We start from the raw sequence: 27,703 nt of genomic DNA, 5'->3' as shown, positions 1-27,703 counted from the left end.
CAAGCTGAACAAACGTATTTTAGTTATAGCATAACTAATTAGACTATCTGCAAATGTCCCTAATTTGAACTCTAGCAAGATTTAATGGCAACCAGCCAGCAGCTTGGGCTACTTTTTTATCAATAAAAAGGATTATCCATCACATTATAATATCCACTTTTTGATTATTATATACCAGTTTCCCTGAATCTGTTCAAGGATCATTTAATAAGCTCCAACAAGATACTTTTCGTGGAGTAGTCCTCAGATGTTTAGTTGGCTGTGTTCACTGTGTGGTACTCTGGAACTAGATGCATTCATCACTCAACTGAATTCCATGCTTCCTGAGTTTGGTCTCCTATTCCTCATCCTTTGGCTGTGGTCCTCAGTCAGGATTGAGGGTACCATTACCTTTATGTATATCCTCCCATTCATCTTCTTTCCAATGTCCTCTGTAATACAAGCCACCTCATCTTGAATCCTCATGGTTTATCCACTTTGATTGGCACAACCACAGTTTCCACATCTGTGCCCATGACTATAGATACTTCCTCTTCTCCACTTGGACAGCATTGTTTAGGTGTGTTTCATCCTTCTTTCCCAATTCTTTGTTTTCATGCATGGCTTTTGTCTGGTTCCTTGCCAATTCCCAACAAATTTTCTCACTGATTTCCCATTCAGTGCATCCCTACTTTATATCAATGTATCAGTGTAAGTGGTATGCTTACCATCATTAGTCTTCTTCTTCCAGTATTCATCCATCCTGTCTTACTCTCCTGCACCTGACTTTTTGACAAGGGGCTTTTAGCATCTACTAGTACATGGCAATTGTCACCCATCTTTCTTTCACAACATTTTGCTGTGTCTTCACCTTTTGTTTCATTCCTTTTGCTTTCACCATCCCTGATTGGAATCTCAATGTCATCTTCCATTCTTTCTCTCTTCTTCACTTTGAACTCGTGTCTTTCTATTTCTTATATCATCTCTCCTTAAAGACACTTTTTCTCTTCTTCTTGGCATGTGACCATCATTGTTTGGATATATTTGCTCTTGTTGGGCCTCTCACATATTACTTTTCTTATGTCATTCTCTATCCAGATCAGTCTTTTCTGCTCAAAATGTAGGCTGTATGTGAGGACAAAATTGCCTTTACTTCCATTTTCACCTTTATCCTCTTTCCAAACTGGATTGCCTCTCATGTCCTATCTGACATCTCTACTCTTATATGGTTTGTACTGCTTTATTTCTTGGTTCTAGTTTGTTTATTCATTGGAACCTTCTATTTGTTATTATATTTCTCATGTTACTGTTATTGGTTGGATTTGCCAACTGATTTATCTGACTTATTCTATCAATTTACCTGATGGTTGTCATCTCTTCCAAGTATCCTCACATCAAATTCATCATCTTATTGTGTTTCCAGGTGCCTGATTCTGTTGTCATGTTGAAGATAGTTCACTCCTCATACATTTACCTTGCATTTTCTGCATTACCTGGCTATTTCCTGTTACACAGACTACTGTATAGCTCTTATCACTATCTTGAGTTCCATGATTTTTCCCGAAGTGGGTAGGTGCTCTGCTTATATTATTATTTTTTTGTACAGGGGTCTTTCTTGCATAAACAGATCTTGCTTAGTGGCAAACGTTACCTGACTGGGTATATTTTATTCTTAAACTTGTACTGTATGACCATTCAAATCAATAATACCCACCATTGAAATGGGGTGTTTTGAAAGACCACTTGTAGGTTTTGCCTCATAGTATTTGTATCATAAATATGGTTACCTTGTCCCACACACTCATTGAGTAACACGAGTAAAGAAGAGGATTGCTGCTCACCCCTGCCCTACTTTGATGTGGCTAAATGATGGACTGTCTGCATTTCAATATAAGGTATTACTGTTGCCCATTACAGTCTCTGGTGTTGCATTCCTCCAGACTCTCCAGTGCATTTACTCTCCACCCCATTCTTCCATTGGAATTTTTAACATTCATCAGCTTATAGCTGCTAGGGTGGTGAATCATGTATGATGGTGTTCTGCCAGTGTAGATTGTGTATACATCCTCCTCCTCCTATGGACTTGATGTTTTTCCAAATACTGCTCTATTATGGACTGGATGATTTCTGCCACAATGCAATTAATCCCTCCAGCTGGGCACCCTCTTTCCTTCCATTACCTGGATGTTAGTTCTGGGGAAGTACTTGTATTGGTTGGAGCTGTACCAGTCACACACACACACATCCTCATATGTGAGTGGTCATCCTTCTCCTAACATGGACTGGACAATTCATTCCCAATGCTGCCTGATTCTGGATTCAATTTGACACACCACATTGCTGTCTGGCTTTCTATCAGCATCCAGATGTTGGTTCTTGGAAGATAGTTGTGTTGGTTAAGTTGGACGTGCACATTATGATGTATATACATAGAATGGAAGATCTTCCCTTGCAGTTTCTGTGTCTGAGGTGAATGATAGAGGACCTTCTTTCTTCTATGGGCTAGGAACTTGTATTATTGTACAATAAGTGTCAGTTGAGGTAGAACTCCCAATTACATTCCACTGTACTCTTGCCACTCTATATCAGTGATACCTTCATTTAATTTATGGGATTTCTCCCTTGATTTCACCCTTATTGTGTGATACAGACAAAGAGTATACCTGTTTCAGAAGTGGAGCAGTCAGCCATAGGTGTGTTTTACATATTTTTTGTTCACATACCTAATGAGCTTCCTACAGGCACTTTTTGAAGGGATTTATGTAGGTCATGTTACATCAGTCCTTACATCAGGTCAGTGTGGGACTGTAGCTGTTGTGTGAGAGAAGTAAGACATCATGTTAGCATTTAATATTTCTTTTTTACATTGAAAATGTGTTTCCAATAGATTCTTAACTCTTCTTCCCATTACCGTTGTTGTCGTATTGTTATGTTGCTTGATATAAAAGTGATTTTGAGCTAATCTGCGGAGAGGGAGTGAGCTGTGCTAGGGGTTATGTTGCACTCTTGTCAGTGGAGGGTTATTGCATGTTTATTTGCATTCTATCATAAAAGTACCTCACTTGAGAGTAGATGGGGGTTGTTTCAAGGCTAGTGATAAGCAAAATGTTTTCACATGTAGAGGGCATGTAAGAGGAGTTAAGAATCTATTGGAAATTAATTTTCAACTTTTGGCATTAGTGTTTGCTACTCATCTCAGCTGAGATGTCTGGAAAAGATCTCCAGATATACAGGAGTGTTGTCAGACAAATAAGGTAACAATCAACAACTTTCAGTATAATGTACTGTTATCCTTTAGTAACATGATTTAGATTTCTATGGGTAATCTTGGATGAGCTATTTGGTTGGTTTGTAACTTTCAGTGGTGATTGTTTCACTGGCTGCTGTCATAACAGTATTCAAAACAAATATCTATCCTGTTTAACTGTTGTGGTCATTCCAGCCTCTGTGTCAGTGTGTAGTATGAAGATAAAACAAGTGAGAGAGAACTTCTCAAAGTCTGAAAGCTTAATTTCTTGAAAGAGTGTTGATGTCATAAAATTTAGAAAGCTTTTCAAGACAGTATTTACTTCATCTCATACTCCTAAGATCAAAATGAATGCACTTTTATGCATGGCTGGACAATGTATTTCAATGTATTATTTTTAAATAATCCATTGACCACTTGCATCTCTAGTTCATAGTCCTGTCCACACTAACAAAATAGCTGGCAGGTGGATGGTAGCATGCCAGTAGCTTGTTTTAATGGAACTGGCATGATTGATGTGAGTAAATTCTGCCAATAGGATATAAAGATATCTTTCCAATGTTGAGACTAATATCTGATGCAGGATCTTATGCCTCTCAGTCCTGCTTATAATCAGTAACTATGCATATCGGCATTGTTTTCACCCTCTAGTAACAGGTTCCAGCAAAGTGTCCTCTCTCCAGAACATACTTCTTCTGCCACTTATAGCTCTTACTCCACTCCCAGGTCTTCAACTTTGCCTATATAAGCATTGGTCTGATTTTTTCTCACATACTCATCTTTTATACCTCACTCAGCTACTCTTACTAACATTTGTCTCATGATACACTCCACCTACATCAATGTACCCTCTACCTGGGTAATGTCTATAAGCAACTGATTCAGATAATTTTATCACTTTTTCCTGACAAAGTGTTAAAACACAGGTTTCTTTACAAAAAGTTCACAATAGTTAATTTCCTGGGTTGCAATTTTTATGTCACCCAGTGGCTTTCTGTATGAATTGTATTTAATTATTATTATTAAAAAAAAAATCTGAATGCTGTTTTTAGACATGAATTTGCAGGTTAGAGTTAATCCATCATGAAGGCCAATCAGACCTCTTCTATTCCATCTCAGGGGAGTCTCTATTGGCTGAGGTTGTTCATGATCTGATTCTTTGTAAGATTGAGATGTATATTTGGTCTGGAGGTATCTATCTAGGGGGTTCTTAGGTCATTTTTTATGATGATCCAGGACAGTATGGAGAGACTTTGGCCTCTCTTTTTCTGGCACTTTCATTTATTAGGTCATTTGTCAAGAGGACAGTTTCAATCAGCTACTATGTACTCTATTTCTTCAGTTAGACAATTGGGTTTCTGAGATTTTGGGGCTTTCTCTAGTTGCCTTTGAATCTACTTCTTCCTTGATGGCTGAAAGGTCTGAGGGTGACTATTTAGTTTTTCCTCCTTCATTTGCTCCTAGGTGTGGGTTCCTGTATGTGGTGAGGGGACCTCCCAGGGAAGGTTTTGTTCATTCAATTTACCTCCTCTGGAATCTAAACATCCACCCATGTATTTGCCGTGCATGGTGACCCGTTAAGGGGAGGAGAGGATCCTGGTGATTGAGAGGCCCAACTCTAACACACCACTTTAGCCTTGAATTCCTGTAGACAGGTGGCCTTGGAGTGGCACCTTTGGGTCATTTGGCTGGTCCACTTGGGCTAGGGTCAAACAAGTACCAGTGTTGGATGTTCTCAACAGGTGTTATGGACATTGTATCTGATGTTGGTGTTTGGGTATAGTGCTCACAAACCCTGACCTTGCTGCAGTGTTCTCATTTGGCATTGTAGTGCATCCCCTCATATGACTTCATGGTGGGTGAGGTCAGTGGGCACTGAAATATTCTTTTTTTTGTTATGGATCCTCCAAATAAAACCTTGTAGTGAAAAATAGTCCATTGGTAAATGACCACGTCTTGAAGATTTTGAGCAGCAATCATTTTCTTATACTACATTAGCTTTCATACAAATCTTTAGGGCAGATGTTTTCCTTTTTTTTTTTCAGAAGGGACTAGAGGGACTTACTGGTTTTCCAAAGTCAGTAAAGAAGCTTTGCTCTGGTGACATGTTGGTGGAAACATCTTTGTGTCAACACGATGAACTCCTATTGCATTCAAAGGTGATTGGGGATATACCTGTTGAGGTTACACCTCATGCTACTTTGAATTCATTGTGAGGAATTATTGTTGAGAGGGATCTGAAGAACATTCCAGAGTCAGAGGTTCTTGCTGGATTCTGTACCCAAGGAGTTTCTGCAATGAGACGTATCTCCACTTACAAAGATGGAATTATGATGACTATCAGTGTCCTAGTACTGACATTTACATCACCACGTCCACCTGCCATCATCAAGGCAGGTTATCTTACTTCCAAGTTATGGTCATACATTCCAAACCCTCTCAATGTTTTCCAGTGTCAGTGGCTTGGTCACTCAAAGACATCAGGTCATGGTTTCTTGACATGTGCTTATTGCAGTGGCAAGGACTGCAATACCTATGAGTGAACTGAGCCTCTTTGCATCAATTGCAATAGCTCTCACCCATCCTACTTTCATTCTTGCCATAAATGATTGGGAGAAAAAAGAGGTGCAGCATTTTAAAATGATTCAAAACATGACTTACCCTAAGTTTGAAAATTGCTGTTCACCACTTCATCTCAAACATAAGCTGCAGCACTTCATTCCACTACTACAGTGGTAGTGCAGATGGATCTTTCTGTGCCTCCCAAAGAATCATTTTCAAACCAAATGAAAAGTCTTTTGACCTCCATGGTTAAAAAAGTTGATGAATCAACTTCAACACTAATCTCTGTCCTTAGCATACATTGCAGCAAACCCCAAGATCCACTTCCTTTGGTTCTGGATATGGGTATTTTTCAGGTACATCTTCTCCCACCCCAAGATGCAAAACAGTCATTTGTTCACGTCCACAGTCACTGGAATCCTCTTCCAACAGCAAAGACCTGCCCAATCAACCTTAGGTAGGATTCATGGAGGTCGATAGACCTCCCTCAAATAAAGACAATAAAGAAAAAGAATGGTCATAAAGAGAAGGGATCTCCACCCAATTTGTCTACACATAAATAAAAATTGCCACCTTGATACAATGAAACTGTCGAGGCTTACGTTCTAATCTGGATGACATCAAAGCAATGATTGCTTTTTACCATTCTCTATGTTTTTCCTTACAGGAAACATTTCTGAAACCTGCCAATACAGTCATCTTTTGGCAGTTTTCTTTGTACAGAAATGACAGGTGTGTCATGGACGACTGCATAGAGGAATGGCACTATTGGATGATCAGCATGTGCCCACTTTGTCTTTGCCACTTGAGACATCCTTGGAGGTTGTAGCCATCTGTGTTTCCTTGGATCATACCATCACTGTTTGTTCTCTCTGCCTGTCACCTGGAGAGACCTATGATCAATTAGACCTTGATGCTCTCATTGAACAGTTGTCATCTCCCTTTTTAATCCTGGGGGACTTTAATGGACATAATCCCCTTTGGTGAAGTGCTGATATTGATAGGAGAGGTCACTGTTTTGAGCCTATTCTCTCTGATTACAATCTTTCTCTTTTCAGTTGTGGTTCTTATACTTATTTCCAGGCATCTAGTCTGTCCTTGACTGCTATTATTGATCTCTCAATTTGCTTCCCTTCATTATTCTCCCACTTTTCATGGAGGGTTGACAGTAATCTATGAGGCAGTGATCATTTTCCTGTAATTTTAAGAGAGACTGGCTGTGGTCAGTGCCACCTGACCTGCATACCTCAGTGGTGCTGGATCAAACAAACTGATTCTCTTTCACTGCTTTCAGAAAACTTGATCCTGCCATCATCTGTAAGCCATCAACAGATGATTGTGTGGCAACTAGAACTCACTGTATTATGCAGGCAGCTGCTTAATGTATTCCTAAATCCTCGACACATTTTCCACAATATCCTTGTCTGTGGTGGAATCCTGCCTGCCACATGGCATGAAAGGCTCAAAATCAGGCCTGGAATACTTTTTGTAGGTATCACACACTCTCACACTGCATCACTTTCCAGCAGGCCCATCATGCTCAGTGGGTAAGACATCAAAGCCAAAAGGACTCATGGATTAAGTTCACAACCAGCATATTTTCTACCATCAGTTCCAAAGTCATATGGGACAAGATTTGAAAGGCCAGTGGGCATTATAATTCTATCCCCCTCTCAATCTTGCTTTCTCATGTCCAGGAAGTATCTTATACCCTGAGCATTGCTGATACTTTAGGTGAAAGCTTTTGCCAGGTATCTTGCACTTCTGCTTCTTCCTCCTTCTTCTTAGCCTTTAAGACTTGGGCAGAGCAATCATCTCTTTCCTTTCAAGCTAGTTGTCTCTATGACTATAATTATCCATTTACACTGGTTGATCTCAAGCTGGCCCTTCATTGGTCTAGTACATCAGTCAGACCTCATGATGCACACTATAAAATGCTGTGCCATCTATCTGCTGCTTCTCTTGTTATTCTTCTGATTGTTTTTAACCAGATCTGACAGGAGAATGTTTTTCCTGATGCCTTGTGCGAGGCTCTTGCTCTACCTTTCTCTAAACCTGGGAAGAATCCCAAGATTCCTTCAAACTATCACCCAGTTTTCATTGATGAGGTGTCTCTGTAAGACCTGAGAGAGGATGGTTAAAGCTCATCTTGTTTGGTTCCTTGAATCAAACAACCTCCTCTCACCCACCCAGTGTAGGTTCTGACAACAACGCTTCACCATAGACCATCTGATTTGACTTGAAACATTAATCAGTGAAGCTTTTTATATGCAAAATTTGCGGCTTATTTCAATAGAAAATTCCAAGTTTTACATAGAAGAACTTCGAACAACTTTTTAGTATCTGGATCCTATTTATCAACAAAACTTTGACTCTGCATCAGGGCTTTCTGCACTTCTCCAGTTCAGAGCTTATACACAGAGTTTCATGAAACTTCTTTGCACCTCTGCCATTTGCAACTGTTTTTACTATATGCTTCGAAACTTCGTTCCTTACCAAAGTATTTCACCTTAGGGTTATATTTTCCTTCCTCGGTGGGCCATACTTTTTCAGAACAGATGATCTGCCATTGCTCCTTTTGACCTTCATATCCAGGCGCAATTGGATGAATTGGGTCTGTCCTTGGATAACATTGCTGTATCTTAGGTCAGCCCAGCCTACCATGGCTTATTAAACTCCCTAAATGTGACCTATCTTTAAGTCATCTGAGAAAAGCAAACACTCCTAATTGGAAATAACATCTGTTATTTGCTGAATATCTCTCAAACCATCCTTCCATTCCTATTTATACAGATGGTTTAAAATCAGGTGACTATGTGGGCTCTGCCTTGGTTTTTGTGGTTCGGTGGTTGCATGCAGAATCCCCTCTACAGCTTCTGTGTTCACTGCTGAAACTGTAAGCCTTTTCTCCTGTCCTGGATCATGTAAAAAGTAAGCAGTTCTCAAATTGCACTATTTGTACTGACTCACTTATTTCTCTGGCCCTGGAATCACTTCATGTTAGTTCACACCCTGTTCTCACGGATATTCAAAACAGACTGACCTATTTCTCTTAACATCTACTTCTATCCAGTTTTTCTGGATACTGGGCCATGTTGGTATTCACGGGAACGAGCTTGCCGACACCACAGTTAAATCTGTCTGTTCTGGCACTATCACTGCTGTGCTTACTACATACATGGACTGTGATCCTGTATTCAAGGCTTGGCTCCATGCCAGTTAGCAGTCGGCCTGGAGTGAGTAATGCAAAAACAAGCTTTTCCAAATAAAGCCCTATATTGCACTTTGGCCGTCTTGCTTTCGTAAAGATTGGAAAGAGGAAGTTGTTGTAACTGGACTACACATCTGTCACAGTTTTTTAACCCATCATTTTCTTTTATCTGGGACTGATGTACCAATGTGTTGTTCATGTGAGACTCTGGTCACAGTAAGCCACATTTTACTGTTTTGCCATTGTTATGACTCTCAACGATGACACCATTTTAAACATGTTCTGTCCCAAGGTTTATCCGTAACGTTAGACAGTGTTATTGGTGATGGTGACACTGTATACCTTAGAAATATTTTTAGTTTTTTAAAGGCCATTAATCTTTTTAATGCTATTTAAGTTTTTAATTTATACAGGAGACCAATTTTAGTGTGTTTCCCTTTTAAGAATCAAAGTACATCTGGTTAGACTTGAAATTAGAAAATGGCTGTAATGTCAAATAACTTGAAACCAGGACTGGAGAGGCCAACTTCATGTGACTAATGCTGCTGTTTGAATTACCTGTTAGTCATCCTAGTGAGTTATAATTAAAATTTTACTTCAAGTCTTTTAAAACTTGTATTACTTTACTTTCTGAAAATTGCCATAGCATCAAATAACTCAAAACCAGGACTGGAAAGGCCAATTTCAGATGACTAATGGAGGTTTTTGAACTTACCTGTTGGTCTTCCTGGTGAGTTATTATAATTACATTTATGTTGCAGAAACTCCTTTACACCTTGTATTACTGTAGTTTTTCACTTACCACTGTAGACTAGATATAAAAATTGGTTTTAATGCTATTTATGTTTTTTAATTCAAAAAATAAACTTTGTTTTATTTTACCTTAATTTCCTTTTATGAATTTTACTAATTTTACTTTAATTTTAACTTCTTACTGGATGTTTGGCACAGATAGCCTAGGTGCTTGCACCATTAAACACCAAATTAACCAACCTCCTTCATTTGATATTGATGTTCGTGCTGTGAGATTTTACTGCTCAGTTATTTGATGGAATATCTATGCCTCCATGTGTGTCATAACAGCATAATTTGGTTTATAACCACCAGAACAACATATGTTTAGATTCCCAAAAACTTTATCCTCTTTTGGATATGTGGTATTCCAGATGGGATCCTGTGATCAATTTGTAGAGATCACAGTTTTTTCAGATTCATTTCATCTTTACTATTCTTCTGACATATTTATCTTCTCTCTAAGTTTTGTTGAAAATCTAACAGCATTCTTCACATTCAATTGAGGACAAATTGATTCCTTTGCTGACTTCTATATTGAAAACTAGAAGAGTTCTTGCTATGATTTGATCTATTACTTGTTGAATGCTGTTGGTAACTCCAGATTGGCCATCCAAACTATGGTTTCCTCTTCTACAATATCTTCAAGAGTGTCTATCCATCTCACTTCCTCTTTGTCCATCTCTATTGATGCAACCTCAGTCCAACTTACTACACCCAGATATTCCCAAGCTGAAACTTGATGTGAGAAAGTTATGCAGTTGTTCACACAGCATCTGGATTTAACTTTTAGTCTTGTCTTGTATTTGTCTCAGTCTATCTGTAGATCTAGAATGGCTATTTATCAAAGAAAATAGTGCACCTGTCACCCATGATGTCACAAGAGGAAATTGAACCCCATTCATCCAAAAGTAACAGATATATCTTGTTTTTTTGACTAAGGTACTTTGTTTAGTACCATTTTATATAAGGCAATTTTATCAACTACATTTCAATATTCTAAACATCAGAAAGTATTTGAATCCCCTGTGATATCCAGTTTGTAGAGATCACTGTTTTCACAGAATCATTTCACCTTTACTACTCTTCTGACATATTAAGGTGGTAGTAAATACTTTGTCTCGATATCTATTCCATGCTTTAACCTCATGTACTATATATCAACTTTTCTTTCAAGTGTATTTTTTATTGTTGATGGCATGTGGAAGTAGTAGGTTGGAATTGTTTACATTACATGCACACAGAACTCTTTATCACTCCACTTATGTCTTACTGTACCCTGATAGGTCTTTACTTCCTCTGGAGCCAGGAAAAGGGATAAATTGTTCTTATCAATTAATTTTCCAGCTATTTCTCGCCTGTTTGACTGATTGGACTTGAATCACTTGTTATGTTCTGTCAGCTAGAAATTGACTCTTTATTCATTGAGATTCTGAGTTTTTTTATATTTATCCCTAATTATTTTAATGAGGTGGCTGTGCAAATTGATCCATTTTACTTCTTCTGAACGTTTTCTTCAGGCAAGGGATAGTTTACAGTTGCACCTTACAAGATTTGTTACATTTCTATATCTGTAGCTGCCTGATTGAATTGCCTGCTGGAGGACATCATGCAGAGTGGTATGTGGACTTTTTCCAATACTCTTCTCTCATTATTTACATGATCTGTCATTTTCTTCTGAGGGTTTTCATCTACTCTTTGTGGCCATTTGACCTTATCTGCTATATTATAAGGAAGGGTGATTTTTTTTTTCATTGTCCCTTATTTATTTTTATTTTTATATTTTTCTATTGGATCCTACTCTCTTGTGAGTGTTGCCCATACAGGTGTACTTCTATTAATCCAATTCTGCACTAACAACTGACTATACTCACTAGCAGTTGCAACAGGCTCTATAAAAATGAGGTGTTCCATAAGACCATCTAGAACTTCACCAGATAGTATTACCATATTATGCTGGACTGCCATTCATAGACTATCATAAGTAAAGCCAAAGGGAACTCTGCCATTCCTGCCAGTCTTTGGATTGAATAAATCAGGGTTGGTTTCCTTTTAAAAAAATGTAGGGAACTTGTTTTTTTTCTATTGCACTGTTGCTCAAGGTTCTCCAAATTCTACTAGTGGAGTCAGGAAGTCCTTACCACACGAAATTTCCAGTCACTAGGGTGGTGGACAGAGGGTTTATTCTTCAGAGTGATTATGTTCTTCCACTCTTGGAGAAGAGGGTAAAGTTGGAGGCCCTCCTACCAAAATTCCTCAATGTTTTCCTCAGATGTCACTAAGAGTAGCATCAGTCTACGTAAGAGCCTACTTGTAATACTGATTCATATTTGTTGATCAGATATCTGATTGGAGTGTAAGACTGTATGAGTTCTTTTCCTTTAGCTGAGTAAGGTGTGCACAATCTTATCATTCTCAGCTTGGGTTGTTGCCTTTTGGGTTTCTTCAGCTAGAGGAGAAAAGTTTGTCCACTTCAGTATTGCTTACTTTTTTCTTGTGATTCTGGTGGTTTGGAAGGCATCATTCTATGTCTACAGGCTGGGATTCAATCAAAAGTCCCTCTGTATATAATGTTAAGATCCAGTTGTCCCAGTCACTAATGTGGGACATATGGATTAAGATCTCTCAATTACAACACTGAGTTGACGAACCTGAACTGTCTGGTTGAAGCTGGCCTATAGTGATGATTATTTATGTTCTGTTTCACCTTTGATACAGAAACTATGTTCAGAGTATAAAGAGCATGTGTGTTTTGGATGTAGTATGGTTCCTACACTAGGGTGCCAATCTTCTGTTGATATGCCTATGATCCAATCATACATTTTTGCATGAACAGTGCCATGATTGACCTCTCCTCATTAGTAATGTGGGATTCTAATTATAAATGTGAGAGATGGTATGTTTTGGAAGTTAACATTTTCTTAAATCAAAAAGGTATTTCTAATAGTACTTGCCTCATTTCACACACTCCCACACTTCCTTCTAAGCAAGAGCTGGTGTTAGAGGCTAGAATGGTAGCAGTCTTGAGAAAGTGATAAAATTATCTGAATCAGGTGCTTATATAAAGTAACAGGATAAAGGGATGCCGTAACATACGTGGAGAGTATCATGAGACAAACATTGTCAAGAGCAATTGAATGAGTTATAAGATAAAATTGTACCAATGCTTAGATGAGCTGAAACTTTGGAGGTCGAGTAATAGATATAACTGTCAGTGGAGTAAGTATTATTGGAAATACATCTTTAATTTACAAAAAAAGGTAACTTCTGCTTGAAGATCTGTTAACTTACCCAGTATATATGGCAATATTAAGTACATTTTTCTTTTATAAGGTATATTTGGTACTGATTCCTTAACCATAGATTCAGCTGCATACAATTAGGTTTCAGATGGTTAACACTGTAACTGTTTTTAGAACATCTATTAAAACTGAACTAATTGTAACATGGGAAATAATTTTGTACTTGTACTTTCAAACCAAATCATGGTAACTAACATAATTAAAACTAAATACTAGAGGCATACCAACACACAATAACAAGGAAATGCATCTATAAATGAATACATGGTAACACTGTAAGTTAGAACAAAGAAAATACAAACTAGCTCTGTACATAAAACTAAACACTATAACTTGTACTAAGTCCATACTTTAAGCCGTACACGGCTCGTTGTACTTATCTTATATCTTAGCAGTTGGTAACAGTGTAATTAAATCTTTATTTAACTGTGTGATAAATTAATATTTATTAATTAATAAAGCTAAAAAAATTTACAACAACATGCCATAGGTTTTAGTAGACAGACGCCTATTAATTCATGTTTGTTTTTGTTAATGATATTGCACCTTCCTTCACACCTTGAACCTTCTTGATACTTTCTTTGTTCTTGTCGCACAGTGTCTGACTTAAAAAAGTGCATTCAGTGTTGCGGTGATATTCAGAAGGCGTCTGCTCTTTGCACCATCTAGAATTAGAAGAGCTAATGATTTTCTGATCTTTTGCTATTCGTGTGTAACTTTTTTAAATTTGCGTCGTGACATTGTCATTAAAGAAGGTAACCAAATTATAGTATGGCCTTATCATAATCAGTCTAATGAGTAACATTCTTGTAAAGATAAACTATTGCACTGTATATGGTATTATTACATTTCATGTATAAACATACTTAACAGATCCTATTTCATAACCATTAAGGAGGTAGACTCGGAGCATCTTTAAACACAGAGGTCAGCTTGAATTTATTTATTTAATTTTTCACAGTATATTGACCTACATCTGTTCATTTTCTCTGCAAGTTGAGATTTCAATGGGTGTATAAAATTTGATGGTAATTAGGAAAAACAGCCATCAAGTACCTACCTAAAATAACACCTTCAAGTATCAGAAAATGTACATGTACATATATTTCTTTCTGAAAAGGTCGTGATAAAATTTGATTGTGTCTATACCTACACATCTTGTAGCAGTGCAGATAAGATTCTGGCGTACACAGTAGTAATGACTATTCTACCACCATCAAAAGAAAAATTTGGTAAGTTTATTTACTTAAAACAGAACTTTTATTGCAGTATGTCATTAGAATAAGTACTGGTATTTGAGGTTTTTGCTGCATATAAATTGTCAGAGGACTCCATACATATTTGTACTTGTGTATATAATGAATACAAGAAACGAAAATGGTGGTCTCAGGAATACTACTTTTCCACAGAACTTACATGTACTACCTCATGCTGCTACTGAAAATATTTTTACCCATGCACTGTATTAACTGAAATTCCTATGTCTACATGTATTAACATCTATCGTGCCAGTCTATGTTGCTATCATAGAGTGTATCTTTCACGTGCAGTAGAGTCCACGAGCATCTTATATATTAAGAAAAGCTTGTTCTTTCCTTGCTACTACTTATGTTTCTCATTATGAACTACAGAATCCTTATTTTTTTCTTTCTTAGATTTCACTCATCATTCAAAGTTTGTTTTCTTGTAATAAAATTTTAAAAATTGTAGTTAGAACTTCTGAGTTGAATTATTCTCTTTTCTTTTGTTAATTTTATTTTTTTCTGTTAACCATATCAACAGATGTGAGATATTTTTCAGAATTTGTGATATAGTTTAAAGGAATATTCTCCATCATTTTTCATGCAATGTTCAGTTCCTTTGAAGCTTGATTTCTAATTTGTGCATTTGTGAACTTATATTGCACAAGACATTTGGGACATGCAGGTGCTTTCTGAGAGGCTTTCACATTCAACCATCTTTTTCTTCCCTTACCTTTTCAGGATCCCTTGTATCTATGGCACCTAAAAGGGGTTCTACCTTTTCTCTGGGTTATGGATGCTGTAAAACAGGCCCTTGACCCCACTGTGGGGTTTTACTCCTATTTGTTTTTTACTTATTCCAATGAAAGTGGAACATTAGTAACTCAACATTATCTTTTGTCCTTGAATCCATTTATAGTCATTTTTAGTGGATGATGTTATTCACTTTATGATGGGTGTTTTCTACTGGGCTGTGAATGATCAAGATTGATATTTCAAATGAATTGTGTCCTCTAATTCATCCACAACAGTTGGAACTATCAGTTGTGGGCTTTTCTCTTTATGTTGGCTGTGGCCTTTAATGTTTTTGGTTGGGTTCTGATGGCTTTTGCAAAGAGGATACATTCATTAAGGCTGCATTTTCACTGCTAGATGAATGACTGGCTTATTACCCTATCCAAACAAATCCTCACCTGTAACCTCATTTCTCTTTCAGGATTGTCTTGTTTGGGTTAGCTAGTCAAGCTCTCCAAATGCACCTTGAGCCCTCCCACCTGCCCAGTATCTGATTGCATTGTAATGTCTTTACTTCATTTGCAGAGCAGGCTCAGACTTGTCCTTTTCATCTTTAAGACATTGAGCTTCTGGTTACAAGAGATGTCGTGGCTCTATATCTCTTTCTATGTAAGAAGTTAGGTCTCTTTTGGGTACTCTGACTTTTTTCAACTCACTTTTGTCCATGTGCATCCTCTTCAGCAGACTTTGACTAATTATTGGTGCATATTCAGAAATCTGCCGTCTTTTCTTGTGCCTCTCCTTCCTCATCACAAAGTTTTCTAGAAACCAGGTCTGAGGTGTTTAGAAAACTTTGTCCCAGATACAAGTCTGAGCAAGATAGGGAAAAAGGGATGCTTAAGGATGCCACATGCCTTAATCTTCTGCCTCATCTGTATGACCATTTTGCATGATCCATTGAGAGAACTCCCCTGTTGTTTCTTAAATCAAATGACAAAGAGGTACTTGCTCATGAAACCTCTCCTCTCAGACACTGGGCTTTTTCCTTCAAACCTGTAACAAACACATTCAGTTGCCACCCTGTCATATCCTCAGAGCTCTGACATTGGTAATGGCTTACCTATTTTATCCTGACCAGATCCTTTCCAAGGTGTATTCTCTACTTTATTTGGTGTTTCAACGAACTTATTTCTTTGGGAGTACTCTTGTCATTGCTATCATGACTTCCCTCACTGCCCAGTTTCCACTTAACAGATCACTAGTCTGAGCCTCTACACCTCTAGCTGTGGATGTTCTTCTTTAGGATTGATCTAGTTCCTTTCTATCTGTTTATCAATGGTCTTCAATCTCTTCTCTGGCCATTCATTTTTCCTTCCTCAAGTTTTTGCATACTTCTGCATAACCTTCACAGAAGTTGTCTTCTATATCAAGTTCCTCTTTTTGAACTAGAACATCTGCTTAGTGTCCCCCATTCAAACTCCTGACCTATTTTCTTCTATAGTCTTGTAAGAGATGCTCTGAAAACTTTGCCTTGGGGTCATTCCATGTCAAATCATCCAGATTTTGGAAAATTTTTCCAAGTGAGCCCCTCAGAATGCCTTGAAAAAATTCACATGTGCTCATCTTCTCATACAATGAAAAATTGCCAAAGATTAGAACAGTATCTCTAATAGTTTCCGATTTACAGCCCTGTAAAATTTTTTTTTTTTGGCAAATTCATTTTCGGGCAACTTTGGCTGCTTAAAGCTGCAAGAGTAATGGTGGTAGAAGGCTGAAATTTGCTACACTGACTGAATTAATCTCACAGAATTCAAAAATGGTCTCAAACAAAGTTTATCTCTCTTAGGATTTTCATAGTGAGGCTGTAAAATCACCTGAAAAACCAAATTTGTAAAAAACATTGGTTTATTTAATAAGCCATATTTGTTTATTTAATAAGCCATAGCTCTAAGACTTAATATGATACAAAGCTGAATTTTGTTTTCACATTTCCTATAACATATCAGTTGATAAATCAGCAGTTGTTGTAATTAAAAGTCTATTAGATCTCCTGTAAAAACATTTAGTTGCATGCAAGTTTTTATGATTTAGCCACAGTTTGACCATGTCACCAGTTATTCAGCCTTTTCAGATTTTTACCATATATTTTTACATCTCTGAATATGATCTACAAAAAAATCAGGATGGTTTTCAACCTACTTTTTGAGTTATAATTTTTTAAAGTATCCTCTGACCATACGTTGTTTACTTGAAAAAAGAAACTTCAATTCAGGTGTGTTACTGTGTGCAAATATATCCATACAATTTCGAAATAATTTATAAATCCCATTGATATGTACCATTAGACAAAGGACCACATTCAGGGCATTCAGTTCTTTCTTATTAATCAGGAATCAGTCCTGCAGAATTGTGTGAAGTTTGATCTACTTGAGTGCTATGAAAAATGCAAAACTGTGGCAGGTATTAGGTCACATCATAGCTTTATTCCCCACTCTACCAACAAATTGTATATGAGAAGGCTATCAGATGATGATGTGTACACAGTTGTAACTGTTGGTAGTAGCAGTGAAAGTAATGCTGCAGCAGCTCAAATAGAGTAATGATAGCAATGACAATTATCAGCCAGGGAAATATGTGGCATGCATATACAATCATGAATGGTATGTGGGAAACATAAAAGATAGATCAGATGAACATTCTGATCTGTTGGTCTCATTTATGAAGAAATCAAGAAACGAACTGTTCTCATGGCCTGCAAGGTCATATAAAGATGAAAACTGGATTCCTTTCCAACATATTCTTTGTCTGATAAGTGCACCTACTGTGCAAGGCAGTAGTGCTCACCACTACGTTCTAAGTCAAAGTGATCTTAACATAATCAAACTCAAATTTCAGATATTTATTCAAGCTGTCTGAACAGAGCAATGTTTATTTGATGTTGTTAAGGGTAATTTATTGCCAAAGCAGTTTTTGAAACATTTCATTTTCATGATTATTGCAGTTTGGTGTGACTATAATCTTTCTCAGTTATCCCCTGTTGTAGTACTGTGCTTTTTGTGTCAGATTTACCTTTGTATTTATAATATTATGAATCTTAAACTCACCCATATCTGCATAACTGTAATGCATACACAATATATTTACATTTCCATGTGATCTAACTAGTTATGCCAATAAAGTTGTTCAGAAATTAATTAATTCTTTCTTGTTTCTTACAACTTCATTATTTAACATTGTGAAAGGCTGGTTAGAATATTTCAGTGGTATTCATAAAATTCTGACAGGTATTTTTCAAAATTGTATGGATATATTTGCACACAGTTACACACCAGAATTATTATTTTTTAAATAAAAAAACGTATGGTCAGAGGATACTTTAAAAAATTGTAACTCAAAAAGTAGGTTGAACACCATCCTGATTTTTTTTGTAGATCATATTCAGAGATGTAGGAATATATGGTAAAAATCTGAAATGGCTGAATAACTGGTGACATGGTCAAACAATGGCCTGAAGTAGGGCTATTTTTAACTAAATCATAAAAACGTTGCATGCAGCTAAATTTTTTTACAGGAGATCTAACAGACTTTTAATTACAACAATTACTGATTTATCAACTGATATGTTATAGGAAATGTGAAAACAAAAAAACATCAACTAAATTTTACTGAGCTGTAAATCAGAAACTATTAGAGATATTGATCTAATCTTTGGCAATTTTTCATTATATGGGTAGATGAGCATGTGAATTTTTTTCAAGGCATTCTATGGAGGTCACCTGCAGCTCCCTGGATGATTTGACATGGAATGACCCCTTGGAGGTTTCCTGCATTTATTTCCACAGGATATTGTTGATTTTATTTTCAGACCATGTTTTTTTCCCCAAGACATGGGTTGTCATGAAGAGTGATTGAATATTTTCTGCATTCAACCTCCTATCCCATTCTTCCCCATACCATTACTCTGACTTTATCATCTCATTTGTCCTGGTGAGGCAGTTCATTCTTATCTTGTTAATACTTCTCACTTTTCAGGCACTCTCCATCCTGCTGTGGGATTTTTTCTTAATCATCACTTATCTCCTTCTACTTTAAATGTTTGGTTTAAACAGCTCATCTGGTTAGTATTTTATTCTTTAAGCGATGACCCTTTCCATCTTTTATTATGTCACTTCCCATCAAGTTTATCATCTCACATCTTCTTTTGCCTTTAGCTGTTGACATCACCTGAATGAATTTTTACAAGTAGGGAGTGAACGATCTCTGACATGTTTGTGTTATGTTACTTACTTCACATTGCAATTTCATCTGCTTCTGATTTTCATCTCTGTACAGTTGACATTTTCTGATCTTCATACAGGCTTATAGGAGATGAGTTATTCTTCTCTTTTTTTCTTTTAAGCTGCCAATAACCACCCAGCACTTTATAACTGGAGACAGCAGGGTCTTGGCCAGTGTCAACTTACAGGATATACTTCTCTCTCCCAATATCCACTTTAAGTAGGGGATAATTGATAGTTTTCTGCCTTTGGTCAGTGATGACTGTTGATATGGTGTTTTCTGCAAGACATTCTTAGAAATATATGTATATTTTATCTTTCAGACTATATGTCAAGAACAAAACATGAAAAACCAGCTGTGACTCTTCCCTCACACCTACATTGTACCTGCTATCTCTGTTCACATTAACCTGTTACACACAGCTATCAGTGTTTAACCTTCTGTAGTTGTGACACGATGATTCCTGTGGTCAAGAGATATCTCCAGCTTTCTCCTTTCCACCTTATTCTAGAAGTGTAAAGGAAGAATCGTTGCTTCTCCCATCCCAAACAACTGAGGAGATTAATGTGAAGAGATTCTCTTACCAGTATGAAAGTGAATGGATAAACTCCTTTACCAGAAACAGTGTTTACATGTAAGTGAAGTATAGATCATCCTCATCCTCAAAACCAAGTGGTTCCTGTTGTTTATACCAGTTATGTGGGTCACATTCTCATTAAGATGATTTCTCTATACACATGCCTATTTGGTTTGTGTTTGTTCAATATCTTATTATCCCAGCCACAATAAATTTACATGCTTTGCTGACCAATGAAATATATAGACCAGTTTACCTTTCAGGCACCTATTGAATACTTTAACACATTCAGAAAGTTATCTTCACTACACCATTCTATCTACCACTTTTCTTGGATGAGGAATATTTCTTGTATAAGATGAATAAAGTCTCCCTCTGATTTTATATCATCTGAAAGAAGCTCATATTTTTTTATTTCTTTATGTATAATCTCTCCACCATTTTAATGATATGGAGTTCTAGGTCTCAGTTCTATAGAAAGGAAACATTTCTGAATTCAACATTTTTTTACCTGAAAATGTATTTCAGTCGGATAATTATCTCTACACAGAATATCCTACATGCATTCCTCACTTCCATTCTGCTTCTTTTGCCTCATCAAGAATGAGAATTTGTTTATGCATGAGGTGCTTATCAGTTTTGCAGAACATGAAAGATATATTGGTTTTCTGTTGGTGAAGAACTATAATGCTGTTTGCATCATAGACTGGTTCAGTATATGTTAATATGTGTGTGGTGGAAGTTTCAATCAAGATTTGACTTGCACGCAAACATTTATTTTCAGCCATGATGCATGGTGGTAGCTTTCAGTTCTGTTGAAAGGTAGGTGTCTATGTGAAATTTATTTTCATGTAAGGAAAAAGTGTTAACTCTAATAAAAGTGACTTGTACAGAGAAGTGATAAACCAAATTATTAGGCAAACCATTTAAGAAAAGTAAAGTGTGCATGAAATATTGATGATGTATCAGAACCTTAAATGAATAACTACATTAGTTGTGGGTATGGCTTTGTAATAATCCAACTAGTCCTTCTTCTGAGATCAAATTCTGTACCTCTTGAATGCTTAATGAGCACTATGAACCCAGCTAAAGAATAAGCTACTAGTACTCTGTTTTTACATTATTTAATACTTTTATCTATCATATTCTTTCTCTTTCACAGAAAAGGTCTGTTCTCTCAGATTTCAAAGTCTTGGAATAACTACTAACTGGATCACAATTTTTGTATAGTGTTCAAACTTTACCTCTCACATCCCAAATGACTGTACTACATTTATATCTGAAAGTAATTTCCATTATGGATTCTGATTTTAAACAGATAAAATGAGACATTATCAAAATTCTGTTGAAGGTGATTAGTACTTCTAGTTTGAAAAACCAGAGTGGTTATTTCATTTTAAATTATTGTATAAGCTGCTTAGGTAAAAACTTTATTTTTATATACTTTCATTTAATAAATTAATTAATCAAACTGCATGAATTTTAATGTTTGACTCTGGTGTAAATATGGTTTTGATTTGATTGTAATTTACATTATTTTTATTGTATCAAAAGAACAAAAGATAAATGAACTAAAGCTTTGACTAACATACACCTACATGTACTTTTGACACCAGAACTAGTCTAAAGTTAGACAACCACTTATAGAAGCGCTGTTTTAGGAGATACTAACTCATTCATTTTAAATTTTATCCATTTGATTTTGTAAGAAAATAAAAATAAATTAATTTTGTTCACAGGCCTGTAGTACTAAATGTAAATGGTTCCAGTTAAGTTGAAGCAAATGTACCTTCTTAACATACTAAATTCTAAATTCACTTGTAGTTTAGAAACCCAGTCTTGTTCATGGATGCAATATGCAACTTGTCTGAAAGAAAATATCAAGAGGTCCTTTGGTTCAAATCCACCACCTAGGGCAGGGGTTCCCAACCTTTTTGCACTCACGACATGAAAATGTAATTGATGAAATAAAATTAATGTTATCTCAAGCTACTTCTAACAAGGCTACGCGACTCCCCTGCCAAGGCTTTGTGACCCCTGGGGGGTCGCGACCCATCGGTTAAGAACCCCTGACCTAGAGGATAAACACCAGGATTGATTTATATGACAGAAATGGGGCAGTTTTTGCAATAAGTTAAAACTGTTGCTTATTATGTAAATGTCTGAGTTTGTCAGCATTATTTACAGTGTGATATAATGAAATACACATTTATACAATTCATATATGTATGTATAATTCCAATTGAAAGATAATGACTGTATCATAATTTTGTATCAAAAAGATCATCTAGATGTTTAAATAGATTATGAACATACAGTGAATTAAGGTATTGTTAAGAAAACAAACGATAATGTGAAGTGAGGCTAAAATCCCAAATGTAGTAAAACATGATTCTGGAAATGCAAATTTTATCAAAGGGTTTCACTGAATATTGTCTGTATATTTGAAGTAATGAGTGATAGTACACTGAAACTACATATCATAATGCTGTTGTGAAAATTATCACTAACTGTTACTGTGTGGTTGTCATCACCTGTTAAATTACATATATTAACTAATAAAATGTGTACAAAGTGGATAATTGTCATCTATATTATATAGATTAAAGTAGTATACAACACTGGAGTATCACTGGAACTGGTTTGCAAAAAGAGATTTATATTCACATAGCTGTCACAAACACAGGAGATAATACACAGGAAATCTTGTTTTAAGTAAGGTTATAAATGTGTCACATGCACTCATGAAAAATCTGTACCATACTTTTGTGTGTTTTTTATTTTTCTTCATAATTGAGCATTTAATGTTCATAAGTATGAAGAATTAAGATTACACCTAGTATGTTACAATTTGTGTGTGTGTGTGTATATATATATATATATATACATATATATATATACAAATACACAAATTTAATTGAGCTAAAGTGCAGGTTATGCTACAAATTCAAACTCAAACTTTTTTGCAGTTGTTGTTACTATGGTAAATGTGTCTTAAGTCTTAGGTTTTTAAAGGTGGCATTTTCTTCATAACCATTATTTATAAAGCACATACGAAATGCACTATTTTAGACATTTATGTCCAACCTGGTATGTGCTCCAAAAGTGTCTCTAAACTGTGGTATATTCCAAAACTTTCATCCAGTTGGGTTGTGCAAGTGCTTTAAATACTGCTATATATGAGATTGGATATTAGATCATTGATAACTTTCTTAATTGAAAACTCACTGGCTTTAAGAATAAATTATTGTGGCATTAACAAAGACTTGCAAGAAACAAGAGCTCATGAATAACAACATCCAATCAGAGTAAGCTATACACTTAGAACAAAACTAAAAACTAAAAACTATAATCATTATTATAGCCCATTGAATATGGTTTTCTCAGGTTTCTGTTTATAAAATATATGAATGGATTCTTTCATCAGTTTGTTAGCCCTAAATTCAAATTCTAAACTAGCAATGCAAAACAGTTTCTATTATAAAAGTGTAGTAATAAAAAATAATTCAAAATCAAATGTAATGACATTCCATATACTAATTAGTTTAACCTATTTTAATAATGAAAACAATAAATAGTCAATGTAATTTATTTAGGGAACACACAAACCCTAGTTATATTTGAACCATTGTAATAGAAGTTCTTTGGTGGTAAATGTTAATATTGGTTTCTCTAGCACGTTATGAAAGGAAACCCACCCTCTTAGCCTTTTTCTGTCTGTGACAATTCAAGACATAGGTTTCAGTTTAAAGCCTGTTAAGTCTGTAACATTATCTTTTCCATGGTACAAGTTCCAGCCAATGTTTATAAAGATATAAAACAGTAAATGAAAAAAATAAATACCTGATGTACATTTATATTCACACACAGCTGTTACTGTCATGTGGAAATAATACACAGGAAACATTTAAGTAAGGTTATAAATGTGGCACATGGATTCATGAAAAATCTGTACCATACTTTTCTGTCTGCATACATTACAGTTTAGAGACAGTAGTATTAAGAAAAAAAGCTAACTAAACTTAATATGTAACTAAACTTAATATGTAACTAAACTTAATATGTAACTAAACTTAATATGTAACTAAACTTAATATGTAACTAAACTTAATATGTAACTAAACTTAATATGTAACGTGTTTAAAAATTTCTACTACTGCTCATATCTTTCACCTATTACAAACACTTAGAGCTGACTAAAAGGAAGGAATAAATAACATTTAGTATTCTTTACAAGATGATAGGAAATATCATAAGTCTGTAGAAAGAAAATGCTTTATAACAATGATAATACATAGTATCTGAAGATAATCAGGCATTAATAAAACAAAGTAATAATAAAAACTAACTCAATAAATTATGCAATGTCAAACTGCATACCAAACTTTTACTATACTTACTGTTACTATATATAATTATAAACTTAATTAATGGTAGGTAAAACCAATGGTGGTCAGAACACTAAATATAGTTGCTATTACCCTAAGCAATATCTCTAGAAATCAAATACATGAAATGATGTGATTCTAAACCCATAATCTTTAGCAAGAATTTTGTTGAAGTCAACATATGGCTGTTTTACAACATAACTTCGTGTGATAACTATCTTGAAAGTATTTACATTTAACAATGAATGAAGACTTGAATAAGAATATATAATGTTACTTTTTTTACTGTTACCAACATGACTACATTTTATTTAAAAAGTTGTATGTATTAGTATTAAATTAAAGTTATCCAAACTTACTTTGTGTTGTAAAAATACTTCTATTCTCCAGTTTTATTTGGTGTTTGAGCCAGTTACTTTTCTGCAATAGTCAACAGTAAAGAAGACAGAAAAACCACAACCAGTATTTGTATTGCATTAATCGAGGGAATACCGAACTTGTATGTTCACATCGAGGCAGTAATAGTAATATTTGTTTAACATTTTAGAAACAGGGAATTTAAATGCTTACTATATATGATTATATTATTATATTATACTATATATGATATTATAATTATTATATTATACTGTATATGATATTATAATTATATTATACTATATATGATATTATAATTATTATATTATACTATATATGATATTATAATTATTATACTCAGATTAACATTATGTTAATGAGTAACAGATAAAACAATGTTAAAAGAACAAAATGGCATGTTGTCATCTAGGATGGAAGCATAGTATTTGTTTTAACATTGTTTACTCTGAATTTATCCAAACCAAAGTTCTTATTACAGTGAGGTACTTAAGTAGGTTTTCTAAACCATAAAAATACTAAGTCATTAAAGCTAAGGCCTAAGAATCATCAATGGAGGAAAAACATATTAAAACTGGCTCAATTATATTGAATTTGAATAGCTTTCCTCTTGTACAGAGTTTATTTCATTTTATCTATTGTAGGTGATATTCACTTTTGAATTAGAACTTTATAGCAAAATAATTTTTACTTCCTTGTAATATTTTATATATTCCACTTTATTTCTTCAGTGATGCTACTTATATCTAACATATGTTAAGAGATGTTCTATATAATTGAAACATTTACTACATATTTGTGTGAATGTCTTTTTTTATAGACGTTGGTTACAATTACACAAACATTTTACATAGGTTTAGGGATTCCTTGGTAATGGTTGTTTCTCATAAATGAGGTAGGCAATGAGTAGCAAAAACTAATCTCCAAAAAATTATTTATTCTCAATTTTTTTCATAACTATACAAATAAAGTCTAAGTGATACCACAGCTATCTTTAACAACCTCCATACCTCTCACCGCATGCACACACTTACTAGTTGTTAAAGTTATACTTAAATGAAGGTTACTAGTGTACCAGAGAATACCAAATACATGTACTTTTATTATGGTTGACATATTTGGGTTATATTGAATTAGTTTTTTTTATTTTAATTCCAGTCAGCATGATTAATTGTGGTATTATATTTTTTCTTGCTTTCATTTCAACATGCATTACATATTGCTTTATATTTACAAAATTCAACCAATAATATACATCTATATATTAAATTATTTGGTAAGCATTTTTGTATTATCTTTAAATCTGGTTTAGCAAACACAATGTTAATACACTTTTTTCAGTCCAGTATTTATTCAGTGTACTTCTTCAGTCTGGAGATTGTCACTAGTATACACATACAATCTTAGGCAAACAGTCATAGACCAGTCTGTCTTGTAGAGTTCAGCAGTATTCAGCTAAAATAGATAACTTTACCAGGTCTAGCCACTTAAATACATCTTATCTTTATCACAGGTGGTCAACCTCTCTATTTATACAAAACTAATTAATGCTTCTTACCACTTTACAAAAATCAAAGTTAGTGCCTTACCTTGCAAGAATAAAATACTCTTTTATGTGAAAAAACAAAACATTGTACCATACATGTATATATATACCAACATCTGGATTTAGACAACAGACTGAAAATTGAATCTTTATTACTATTAGGAAATGGATAAGTTTACAATGAAACAGGAGAGATGGTTCTCATCAGAATGATTTTGCCTTCAACTTGTTAGTGCTAGTGAAAAGAGCATGTCCAAAGAGACATGATTTAATCTCATGCATCTACTTCTGAAGATAAAACTTCCTTCAGTTGGGTGTTTTTAGATGTTTTGGAATCAGAGGGGTCTGAGGAAGAAGTAGAGTCATCCATTAATTTTATTGTAGAAATATTTAAAACTATACATTATTATAACCTGTAGCTTACAGTAATGTGTAAATTTATAAAAATAAGGCCATTAATTACATTAATTTAATTTGTGTAAAATTGTCAGTAAGACAAGTGAAATCACTGAAAATTCTACAATGTTTATGAGGAAAGGAAAGTTATTACTAAATACTACACACTGTGATTCATATTTTTGTGAAACTGTCTTGATGGTAACAAAAATGTATTAACTTTACATATATTATTAAAGAAACAAGTATCATCCTCTGCAAGATAATACCATGAGTTGCATTAATTTTACTTGCAAGAAATCTTTAGTAAGGGAGTAAAAGCACTGAACATTCTACAAAATATTTATGGTAGAAAAAAGTTATTACCAAATTCAACTGTATCAATTGAAAAAAAAAACAAACCAATAGATATTATTATTATTAATAATAATACACATTTTAATAACTCAAATAGAAAGTGGTATGTTAACTAGTCTAACTAGCTAGTGGTATTGAGGCACTTTTAAACAAAGCAAACTATTACAATTCTTTATTCTAACAAATAAGGTGTATACATATGTGTAATCTCAAGACTGGGATGGTCACTAGCTTGGGATCAGTGTTCTCCACTTTAATCTTTTTATGTCTTCTCATCTAAGAACCCAAGACATCACATATGAAAGATCTACAAACACAACTACTTTCTAGATCCATATAGCAAATCTGTTATTTGCCCTAAGCACTATACCAACTGAGTAAAGGGTTAATTATCTAACAGCTACTGTTATGATATTTTTTAACTACTGAAACCACCACAGCTATGTACATATTATATAAGTTGCCTGTAAAGGAAGAAAACTTATTTGACTATGAAAACGAATTTGTTACAGTAGACCACATATACACACCTGAAAATTATAAAAATTGAATAAACTCTACATGGCAATTAGACAGTTCTAGCACTCTTCAAGATAACCAAATACATTGGTAGGTTGGTCATACATGTCACATGTTTAAGTCATTATTGTATAGTTAATAAATATACCTTCAAATAAGTGTGTGAAGAAACTTATGTAGAATATAGTGATGCTAGTT

At 34.9% G+C, this 27,703-nt stretch overlaps 1 protein-coding gene across 3 annotated transcripts in view; it reads left to right on the top strand.

Moving 5' to 3' along the window:
* Positions 1-27,703, top strand: part of Rab27 (RAS oncogene family member Rab27) — a 53,735-nt gene that overhangs the window by 6,276 nt on the left and 19,756 nt on the right. For 2 of the 3 annotated variants that reach the window (XM_076466963.1, XM_076466962.1), the window contains exon 2: positions 14,214-14,325. The exons of the other annotated variant lie outside the window; for it this stretch is intronic. In XM_076466963.1, coding sequence (XP_076323078.1) covers positions 14,292-14,325 — 34 coding nt within the window. In that variant the 5' untranslated portion in view covers positions 14,214-14,291. The remainder of the gene's footprint in view (positions 1-14,213; positions 14,326-27,703) is intronic. 3 annotated transcript variants of the gene reach the window in all.

The sequence above is a fragment of the Tachypleus tridentatus genome, chromosome 11, assembly GCF_004210375.1.
Source record: "Tachypleus tridentatus isolate NWPU-2018 chromosome 11, ASM421037v1, whole genome shotgun sequence".
In the NCBI taxonomy this organism is placed as follows: Eukaryota; Metazoa; Arthropoda; class Merostomata; order Xiphosura; family Limulidae; genus Tachypleus; species Tachypleus tridentatus.
Note: the sequence above shows the minus strand (reverse complement) of the source record. Positions and strands in the feature narration are given on the sequence as shown.